The sequence below is a fragment of the Bicyclus anynana genome, chromosome 12 (assembly GCF_947172395.1).
Source record: "Bicyclus anynana chromosome 12, ilBicAnyn1.1, whole genome shotgun sequence".
Lineage (NCBI taxonomy): Eukaryota > Metazoa > Arthropoda > Insecta > Lepidoptera > Nymphalidae > Bicyclus > Bicyclus anynana.
Window position 1 is genome coordinate 4,168,912 of NC_069094.1, and position 11,418 is coordinate 4,180,329.

Here is an 11,418-nt window from a genome sequence, read left to right on the forward strand (position 1 = left end):
GTGCGAATTATTTACTTCTAACAACTACAAAAACATGTAGAAAATTTCACTTAAAAACTGGCCAATTATGCTTTGAAAGATTTAGAATTATTGGTAAAGAAAATTATACCTAAAGGCCTTTAAATATAGTCCGATATTCAATAAAAACCCAGATTCTGAGCAAATTCGACCTTAAGAATTGAATTTAAGGTTGAATTTGCAAATGAGACTACTTGAAATGAGGGTCAAGAAGTTGTGTTTGGCACTCATTGAGTGGGGACGTTTTTTTGTCGCTGATTGTGCATCCACTTTTTAATATAGGAGATCGATGCTTCTATAACTATTTGAAGGGTACGAATACAAAACTTAATGATTTATTTGGAAGGCATAATACAAAGAGAAGGACAAAAGAAACAGCACTTTGATACATAGACAGGGGTGTTGGTCGTATGGTGAGCCGGGAGTTCCAAATATCTGTGGTATAGAAATATCTGTGGTATGTCACATGATGCGCTCCGGACTTGCAACCATCGAGACGAGATGGGGAGGGGTGAATGCGTTGCGGCGTCGGAGGGGCACCGCTCAGTTGTTTATGCGTTACGACTTCACAAGGATTTACAGAATATCCAACGCTGCTACGGCGCCACTGTGTCAACAACGTTGCGGCGCCGCACCGCTCGTGTGCCCGATGATACGGTAAAATCTTTGCATGCGGCGCCGCAACGCATCGCGTGCCTCCGCTCTTATGACAATAATAATGATTAAGCTCTAGAAAATGAATTGTGTTTAATAAATTAAAAATTGTATTCAATAACTTTGGTTTATTGTCAATACTATTTCGTACACATAATTAATATTTACACCTTCTTATACTTTATTTTGCGCTTTAAGCACTGTGCGTCCATATCATCCAACATATCATAGGAGCCTTTTCTTTTTAATACAACTTCGTCATCAGCTGGCGGCATCTGCTTGAGTGGCAAAAGTCCCACAGCAAACGGTATATTTTCATCTAAAGTGGAATTAATAGTTTTTTGTGTTATTTCATCATCATTTTTATGTGCTTCCTCATCTGTATTAAATGAGTCCCATTTTTCAGCAGTAAATTCATCAGACTTTGGTAAATTTTCCTTTGGTGATACCATTAGGGTTTGTGGAGTATCTAAACCCATTGCATTGTCTGCAGGTTCATTATTTTCATTCTCATTATCTTTACTGCTCATATCCCATTTCAAATCACACGTAGAAAAGTTTGTATTAGGACTATTATTTTCTTTGTCATCGTCACATAGTATAGAATTCAAGTTAGTATTTGATTCCTCGCCAATTAACTCGCTTTGCTTCATTGTACTTTCAATATTCATCAAATCCTTAATAATTTCGTCACGTTCTTGTACCCTACTCTCTATATTGTCTTCAATATAATTTCCTCGTTTATCATTTTGTTTTGGTGACATCAAACAATCTAGAGTGTCCTCTTTAAATACGTTTGAATGTGGCAATTGTAAAGTAAAATCGTAACAGTCTTCGGTTCTCTTTAAATCATCTGCGTTCAAAGTATTGTATTGTTGACTCATGTTGTCTTCTAAATGAGAACTCTTCGTATCAAGAAGAGACATGCTGAAACTCGTATCCAACGAAGTACTTACCGGGCAAAATTGATCCAACACCCTTGCATCAGATAACTGCGGTTCCTCGTAATACTTTTTGACATCATCGCTCATAGATTTAGTAAAGAATTGCATATCGCTTTCGATACATGAAAAATCATTTGCGTTGTCATGGCTGATTGAGACATGGGCATCTTGCAAAGAATGGTCTAGTACGACATAATTTTGATGTTCACCAAAAGGTTCCAGATTGTCCGGTAGTATAGCGTTTAAACTATTAATAGCATCGTCGTGGGCAGTAGTGTCTTTATTGTAAGCGTTAGTCGACGTAAAGTTCTTTGAACCCAAGAGCATTTCGCCACGCTCGATTGATTTGGACAGTTCGTCTATACTTTTGATTTCACTCGGATCTGCTACATTCTCTATAATGTTTGGCTGTTCGATTACTTCATACTGTATTTCGCTGCTCTGTACCATATCAAGGAGGACTTGTTCGTTGACGTTTATGTAGGATCCGTCACCGGATTCAAATAGAATCGGCAAGTCTGTTGGCAAGCCTGCACTCTTTAAAGCGTTAACATATTGAGACATAGCAGTGTTTATTCCACCGCTAGAAGTTTCATTTAATGTGCTGGTTACAGATGTTGAGTAGTTTGATGTCAAGGTGTCGTTTCCAAGCGAATCCTTAGTGTAAGACGCTGTTGGGTCGAGCGTGTTGGAAGAGATAGCCTGATCCATATACATGAGATCGTTGTCCATGTTGAGGTAGCTCTGCGAGTTATCATTGTTACAAATGCTGTTGACGGCCTGGGAAAGCGTCACCCGATCCATGTAGTCCTACAAAACATGAAACAACTTATATTTTATTGAAAATATCTACAGTTTTCAAAAACTAGAGGCTTCTTGATTGAGATGATTATGTAGCGTGTTACGTCTTCTGTTCTTAATGCTCAGGCAGATACCAATTGCATCTAGTGAATGATTAATCACCTACCTGCATGTGCCGATTCTGTAGGTGCTTGAGATGATGGATCGCCTTTCTTGAATCATGTTCGCGGCGCATCAACGCTCGCTCGGCGGCACGGCCTAGACCAGACCCGGGCTCCCATCCAGATGGTCGCTGATATCAATGCATAGAAAATAATAAACAGAATGAGGAAATCGCGACCAACACGCAAACAGGTGGCATAGTGGGGCTAGAGCATACCTAGTGGGTGAATATTTTGTTTGTTGACATCCGGTTCAAAGAAAATAAATCTCTGAAACGTGCGTTGTTGCTTATAAGTTAAAGGGAAACTACAATATAAAAAATCCAGCAGTAAACCAAGGTCAAAGTAAACTTCACAGAACAAAGTTAAAGCTACCTTGAAACTAGGTCGACCGCGGCGTGGTCTTGCCCCACGTGTGGGATCCACGTAGTCCATACTGGTGCCGCCCTCGATGTCAAAGGGTATTCTAACCACCATGTCCTGTATTATTAAATCGTTAACGTAAGTTACATTAGGAAAACAATCAACTTGTGATCGACAACGATTCCTCGCTTGTGCAGTACAGGGATGCTATGTATGACTACAGAAGGGAACAAAAGGTGCCTCCTGTGCGCGGAGGATGAATGAATGATGAGAATGAAGAACGCCGCTCCCTCGCTTCCTCTTTCGTCATACTCCGTCCCTACTTCTATACCGCGCTGCCGAGGATTGAGTGAGAGTGTGAGGGGAGGGGAGATATCTCCTACAGAGAAACCCGACCGGCGAGAAGTCGGGTCACGTCCATTAAAATATCTTATCATCAGTGCATATTGCGACGCTTTAGGTCTGCAATCTCTAAGGAATGCACCACATATCTCTTGTGGTGAAGACTTCCAACTCTAGCAATTGGCGACTTCAAACTCCATACCTATTCCCGGAAGCGTACGTGAATAATACAAGTTGCAACTTCGAATTAGGTACCTCTACCTACTGACAGACTTTTTCAAGACGTTACTTCGAGACGAGTCGCCCAATATTTGCCATGGGATTTTAGGGCGAAAATTAATTAATGACGGATACCTACCTTATTATTTCGGTTAAGCGTGTCGGTTGCTGGTTGACTTGCTGTTGGCAGTGGCAACTGCTGCGTTGTAGGCACTTTTGGTTCGATGGTTTCCTAACATTAATGCAACATTTTACTAAATTAAAACGAGACACATCGAGATAATTAAGTATACGAGTCAATTCATTTACGAACTAGCAGATTAATATATTTTTGATAGATACCTAAATTTTTAAGATGTACGATGAACCTTAATTAGATATGTAAAATCAAATATATAAATGCTGTTGACACGTTTTTTTTTAAATGGTCTTCAATAGTTCAATAATCTATTAGATTGAAAAAAAGTTTTTTTGTATTTTTTGGGACTAACAGATTGATATATTTTTGATACGTATCTAAATTTTTAAGATGTACGATGAACCTGAATTAGAGATATAAAATCAAATATATAAATGCTAGTTGACACGTTTTTTTAAATGGTCTTAAATAGTTCAATAATCTTTTAGATAGAATAAAAGTATTTTTGTATTTTTAGAGACGTAATTAAAAAAAATAGTTTTTAAATAATATGTTTTTGACAACACTGTCAGAAATTTTTCAACGACCGGCGTCACTCGTATGAGCCAAAACCCCTGTCGGGCAGGCCTTTAATTTAACTGTTTCATGACGTTACTTTAAAAAATACCTTACAAACGGAACGTTTGACATATTGTGACGTCACAAAATGGACGACAGCGTTTTTGACGTTTGATTTTTAAAAAAAACACACGATTTTTAAATGAAGTTTTGTAAGAAATTGTCAACTGTTATTAATTAATATCGATATATTTCGGACCCTTATTCCATGTAGGTACCTACTATACGAAATTTATATTGTGTAAATTAAATTTGATATGACTCAACTTCCCTAATATCACTTCTAATGTTTTATATTGTGAGTCAACGTTCGGATAGATTTGTCGGGTTTGCTACTATAAAACCAATAGAATCTGACCTGCGGCTGAGGTTGTGTGTGCATGTCAATCAGCGACTGCGGCGGTCGGCTGATCACTACCGGCGGGGTGAACACGGGCAGCTCGCCTTGCATGAAAACATCACAGTTCCATCATCAGAATACTTGAGTACTACCACAGAAAACATATGTACAAATTCAGAAGATTCACTCCGCAACGTCATTAAAATAAATAGCGACTCTCGCTACGACCCAATACGGCGCAATTCAGTTCGAACAAAATTATTATTTACCTACAGTTTTTATTTTTTTTATATCTACTATAGTACCATAGTATTTACTTGGGTAGTAGAAGTAGAGATCTTTGTGTTTAAACCTATGTTTTACCTACGAGTACCTGAAGACGAAAGTCTTCGAACATTGCGTGTTGCCAGTGATGACCGATGTTCCGAGACTTGGTCGCTGACTATGGGCCTCATAAAAAGGATCAGAATCACACAGCGGGCGATTTTACGAGTTACACTGGGACTAAGTATTTCTGCGTGATCAAATCAGAAATGAGGCGATCCGCAGAAGAACCAAAGTCGTCGACATAGCTCAACGAGTCGCGAAGCTGAAGTGGCAATAGACGAGGCTCATAGTTCGAATATCAAGAGTCGATGGACGTTGAGGTCTCAAGGTGCTGGAATGGCGACCCCGCTCTTGAAAACGCAGTGTTGGTCAATCTCTCACCAGGTGGACTGACGACATCTAGCGAGTTGCTGGATGCAGGTGGTTTAGTATCGTGATTTTTGGAAGTCCCTACAAAAGGCCTATGTCCTGCATTGGACGTCCATCAGCTGATAAAACCTACTACGAACCAGTTTTAAAGGAGGATTTTTCTATTTCGTACTATCCTATAGAATCCTTGTGCGCTCTTGGGCGCTCGTGTGGGACGCGCTTAGGTTCCGTATTATCGCTTTGTTTAAGGCCATCTGCTTTTTACTCAACTACATTCATATGAGTCATTCATCATCATTATCAACCCATATTCAATACACTGTTGAGCACGAGTCTCCTTCAAGAATGAGAGGGGTTACGCCATTAGTCCACCATGCTGGCCAATGCGGATTAACAGACTTCACACATGTGACTTAAGAATTTTTTCAGTTATGCAGGTTTCCTCACGATGTTATGTTTTCCTTCACCGTTTGAGACACGTGATATTTAATTTCTTAAAATGCTCATAAATCTGAAACGTTGGAGGAGCATGCTCCGAACCAGATTCGAACTAACACCCTCCGGAATCGGAGGTAGAGGTCATATCCACTGGGCTATCACGGAACTAGGTTGATCTACGAGTAGGTATCTGTTATGAGGAAAATCGTCTCAGTAGGTATACTTACTGGGATTATTAATACCCAATCCCTCTTTCGTTACTTTGGACAAGCCCTTTATTTTTAGGAATTGCGCAGCAGACACCAGTTCGTCCAGGTTTTCCTCCAAGCACTGTGTCTTGCCGCAATACATGAACTCCACGAGACATTTTAACACGTTAAATCTCATTTTCAGTATGATAAGGGGTTCGCCTGTCTGTTTTTGTAAGACTTCCTGTAAAAAATTGCGTCTTTTTCATTATTTTTCTAGCTACCTAGTGCTTTGTGGCAATAACGCATTTCTTTTAGGACAGGAGTATTCTGAGCTTCGACCCAGATTTGACAAAAGATAGATAGGTGCTTGATTTGATAATCCTGTTCAAGGGTAGGGTAGGTAAGGGTCGATGTAGAAAATTATAATACCCATATTATAATCTTCTAAATCGGCTCATGCCTGGTCTGGTGGTACGCATCGGTAGTCGCTTGCTCCTCATCTTCAAGCCTTAGACTGCATCATCACTGTACAGCAGATGAGATTGCAATCACAGGCTACGATAACTTTAATATAAAGAATAAAAAAAAAGTGTGATTCATACTATTTTTTGTAAATCGTGTATTTTTATAACATAGTTTTGTACTCTCTCACTATCATTACTAAGTATCAACTGTAACTACCTAAGTACTTAACGTAATCTATATAGGCAGTCAATATAGGCTTGCCCTTGAATAAAAAAGGCTCGTAAATGATTTCACATCGTATTTTATTAATAGTTACTTACTTGAAAATAAGCGCTGCTTGCAGCTAGGACCGCTTTGTGCACACGCAAAGTGTGCGAGCTGCACATAAGTGTCATGTCCACCAGGGACTGCATTTGTAACAGCTTTCCAAACCTCGACATCAGGTGTTCAGAATAGTCTTCATAATGTAAACTGTATCGTATTGGGGCCATTCCATTAATTAATTTTTTTATTTCGAATAATTTTCAAAGCTCAGTTTAGGCTTAGACAACGTGACAGAAGTTTGAAGGATCGGAACAAAAGACGAAGTGAATTTAGAATTACTTTTTTAATATCATTAAATCACAATGGAACAGGCCAGGTTTAGTGCTGAATACCTTTTTGATGATAAACTCATTTATAATGTACGTAAAATTAATTAGCTATAAACAAAAAGGTACATAAGACTTTTTAATCACATAAACTAATACTGTTCCTTTTAGAATTCATGGCCTTCTGGAATTCAATTTGCTTTGATCGGCTTTGGTGTAACTAACCATAGATATTTTTTTTAGTTTATTAGATATATTTTAGAAAAAAAAAATATTTAAAAATACTCGTAACTATGTTGGATTGTTTTATTTAAAAAATACAGAAAAAATAGTAAAATGTTAGCAAATGAATTTATTACAAATTTGTATTCATATGTTGGAATAAACTAAACAAATATCAGATGAAAAGAAATTTACATTTACTCTATCACAGAATAATTAAGTACTGGAAACATAAATATAGAAAACTTTAATACTTACAAGCTTAATAAATATGTACGTACCATGAATATCATTATATACATAAAAGATAAATTAAATATCAATTGAACAGTCGTACTTATAGTCATTCAGATTTAGGCACAAAACATAACATTTTTAGCCTTGCTAAGTTTGATTTCAAAACACTAATTTTAATTCTAATATTATTTGCTCTCTCATTTTTTTTCTTGCGATGCGATGCGATGGTCAAAGTCATGAGGCACCTCCTCACACTACGCGCCGTCAAGAATCCGATAAGAAACTGCCTTCTGTATCCGAATCTCTCAGTTCAACAATTAAGTGAAATATGTTGGTCGAAGCTTTTTGCTATAAGACCATTGATTGAAACAACTATCGGAACAATAATAGTTGACTCAACATTCCACATGGCGGTAATCTTATATTTATTTAAGTATATTATATTTATTAGGTTTCTTCATTGAGATAAATTTATTTATCTAGATTTATTTTACCATTTTATTTATTTCATATTTCTCTAATTTGACGAAACCGGTAGGATGAATCTATAAACGGTTACAGTTTTGACCTGAGCGAATTTATGCAAAAAACCCAAGCCAGGAGTCGAACCCGGGAATATTAACCGAATGGCAGCTGTTAATAATTGTTTTACGTACATAAATAATTATCTACTGATATTGTCTTTAATGGTGTAACTACATTGATTGGCGTAACTAAACAAAACATAAGACAGTGGGGTTTAAATATACTTAAGTTGAATAGGCAATATGTCATGTTTTGTGCCATTCTGATTGGAATGTATGTAGGAATGCGTCGATTTGTTCATAAGGCACTTGGAACAAATACTGAGATCATGTGGTCAGGTAAACATCTGCCACTGATTTATTGAAACAAATTGTCCTTGTATGTAAAACTAACACTAAAATGGCTATTCAATACACAATAAACCGTACATCTATTTGGAATAGATTTACATTTTACATAGTTCCATCGAGTCTAATCACATTTATTTTTTTCTCTCATTAAATATTTAAATATTCAATTTATATGTAATACTTAATACAAGATATCAAGAACCAATCATAGATAAATCTACGGGAAAAAAAACTTAGTAAGTAATCCATTGTCTATGGACACAAGATAAATAATTCATATTTGTTTATGGTGAACCTCTATTCGATTTTACGGAAAAATTACATTCAAGTTAAGAAGCTGTGTGTGCTAACTTGTTGGCGCACACATTCAAACTAGGCTTTAATTTATAATAAATTAATGCCTAGTTTGAGTGTCATAATGCCTTTGCCATTAAAGCCTATAATGGCAAAGGCATTGTGAAAAGAACAGTAGGTATACTTTTTACAGATAGTTTATTATGTTTAATAATGTACATACCCGAATAGGCACACCTACTAAAATCCAAAATGAATCTTTGGATAAAACGGTAGGTAGTAACCGCAAGTGAGAGTAAAAGTAGAGTGACAAAACAATTTTTAATTGTACTTTTAATAGTTTACTGATGCGGTTTTTACAGATATATAAAAACGGCAACAAACAGAGTGTCATTGAGAGCGGATGTAGAAAAAAAATCTAAATATAGAGACTCGTATATCTTAAGTTCATTAGAACGAAGTCACGGGCGTCAGCTAGTACATAACAATTTAACTACATACATGGAACTACCACATCGAGGCAAATGCATAACACGATCTACTACCACTCGAAATTGTTCTCAAGTTATCCATACAATTTACATAATATACGAAAAATATTTAAATATACAAATTTGTAACACATTCAATACTTTTAGTATCGTTTTAGAAATTGGTTTCTATACAATATCTAGCTTTTATGTTACCCTTAACTCCCTATAACGAAGCTCATTGATGCTGTGGCATTCGCTTTGCCGAAAAGCATTCTCCACGTCTCTAACACAATGGAACACATTCTGATATCTGAGACAGAACTCTATTCCTTTTCCCTACTTATTAATTTAAAAAACTTGGGACTTTACATTTTTAATCATTAATTTTTACAACAGTTACGTTTTTGTATAATTAAAAAAAACAACAGTTTCTTAAAGAAATTCCTAAACGAAAATATAATATTGGCACTGAATTTTATGATAATCCTAATTTTAAAAAAAGTAATTTTTTCCAGACGAAACTTAAAGCGGCAACCTCAACCAACTAAGTGGGAAGTATTATTTTTAAAGTGTCTGCAGGAAAATATTTAGGTATTCCCTTTCATTTTTAGGGCGGTATCCTAATGAGAGAGATTATAGAGGCATTTTCTCAAATTACTTCATTTAATATAAGAAACTGACACCTGACGTTATTGTGAATAATTTGATTATAACTGATGTTGCCTTCAATGGCGTAACTAAACTTGTCTCTTTAGTTGAACACTATTTTCTGTTAAACAATTTGTCAATGATTATTATAAATTATATTTTTCTAAATCATTGACATCTATACTAATATTATAAAGAGGTAAAGTTTGTAAGTTTGTAAGTTTGTCACATTTTTTAAATGGGGTAATCTTCGGAACTACTGGTCCGATTTTAAAAATTCTTTCACCAGTAGAATGCTACATTATCGGGGAGTGCTATAGGCTATATTTTATATTGGTATCATATATATTAGCCGAGTTATCACAGTTTTTGTCATACAGGTCGGACTGAAAATCCTCTTAAACAGACTTATTCGCATGCGCTGCCTTAACTATTGTGTAAAATTGAAATTAATGTATGGAGACTTTATGTATCTTTAAAAGTGCTACAAAAAAGTCCGCGACACCATATATCTATCTTCTATATATTAGCAGATAAAGTACCTTTTGTGTTTTAAAAAATATTAATTTTATATACTTAGGTTTACGTCATTATTTATACAACTAAACTTTAATCCTTATTAAAATAAATTATTTAATAATCACAAGGATATTATGGAGATTAGATTTGCCCTTTACAGTATGTTAATTACTTTAATAGTTTCGGAGATAATACAAAATTTCTAAAAGACGCAGAAATTCCGCTATATGACGCCCGGCGCTTTCATTTACGTAGTTCCCATTCCCATGTGAATATGGGGATCAAACATAGCCTATGACACTCGCAAATAACGTAGCTTTCTATTGGTAAAACAATTTTCCAAATCGGTCCACTAGATCCAGAGATTACCTCCTACAACCACACAAACTTTACCTCTTTATATTATTAGCATAGAAGTCTCTATTTCTCTTGGTCATACCACCACTCTCGAAGGACTGGACGGATTTTGCTAGGGGTAGGAATAAGATAGAGAAGTTACAGGGTAGGGTAGGGTACGGGTAGGGAAGCGTAGGGGTAGGGTAGGTTTAGGGCCGGGTTTAGGGTAGTGGTAGGGTAGGGGTAGAGGTAGGGTAGTGGTAGGGTAGAGGTACGGGTAGGATAGGGAAGTGGTAGGGTAAGGGTAGGATAGGCGTGAGATAGGGGTACGGGTGGGATAGGGGTAGGAAAGGGATAGGGTACGGGGAGGGTAGGGGTAGGATGGGGGTAGGGTGTAGGTAAGGTAGGGGTAGGTTTGGGGTAGGGGTAGGGTAGATGTAGGGGTTGGGTAGGGTAGGGTTGGGGTAGTGGTAGGGTAGGGGTAGGATAGGGTAGGCGTAGTAGTAAAGTTGACATCGAAATTTACGCGGACGAAGTCGCGGGCGTCCGCTAGTATTTTATATGCAGGGTGTTGTTTACACCAATAAAAGTGTTTAGGTTTAACTTCCGTATTTGTTATCTAAAAGTTAAACAATAGACTATGGTTACCAAATAATACTTCACTGAAAGAAAAAGTCCATTATATAGGCGGAAATAAACTATTGTTTTTTTTGTACCTAGTTAGCACATTAACAATAACAGTGATTTACATTATTTATAATAATTAGAGTTTATATTGTCTCGCTAATACACGACTAATAAAATCATAATTCCATCCCAGATATGACAGAAGATA

At 36.6% G+C, this 11,418-nt stretch overlaps 1 protein-coding gene across 1 annotated transcript; it reads right to left on the minus strand.

Annotated features, from left to right (window-relative positions):
• Positions 1-788: 788 nt before the first annotated feature.
• LOC112043462 (uncharacterized) lies at positions 789-10,318 on the minus strand. The gene is made up of 7 exons (XM_024078873.2): positions 6,710-10,318; positions 5,961-6,165; positions 4,618-4,703; positions 3,642-3,734; positions 2,954-3,058; positions 2,584-2,709; positions 789-2,426 (listed from the first exon to the last, which is right to left on the minus strand). Exons 1-7 carry the CDS (start codon positions 6,878-6,880, stop codon positions 837-839), a joined length of 2,376 nt encoding a protein of 791 aa, XP_023934641.2. The 5' UTR covers positions 6,881-10,318; the 3' UTR covers positions 789-836.
• Between the last annotated feature and the right edge of the window lie 1,100 nt (positions 10,319-11,418).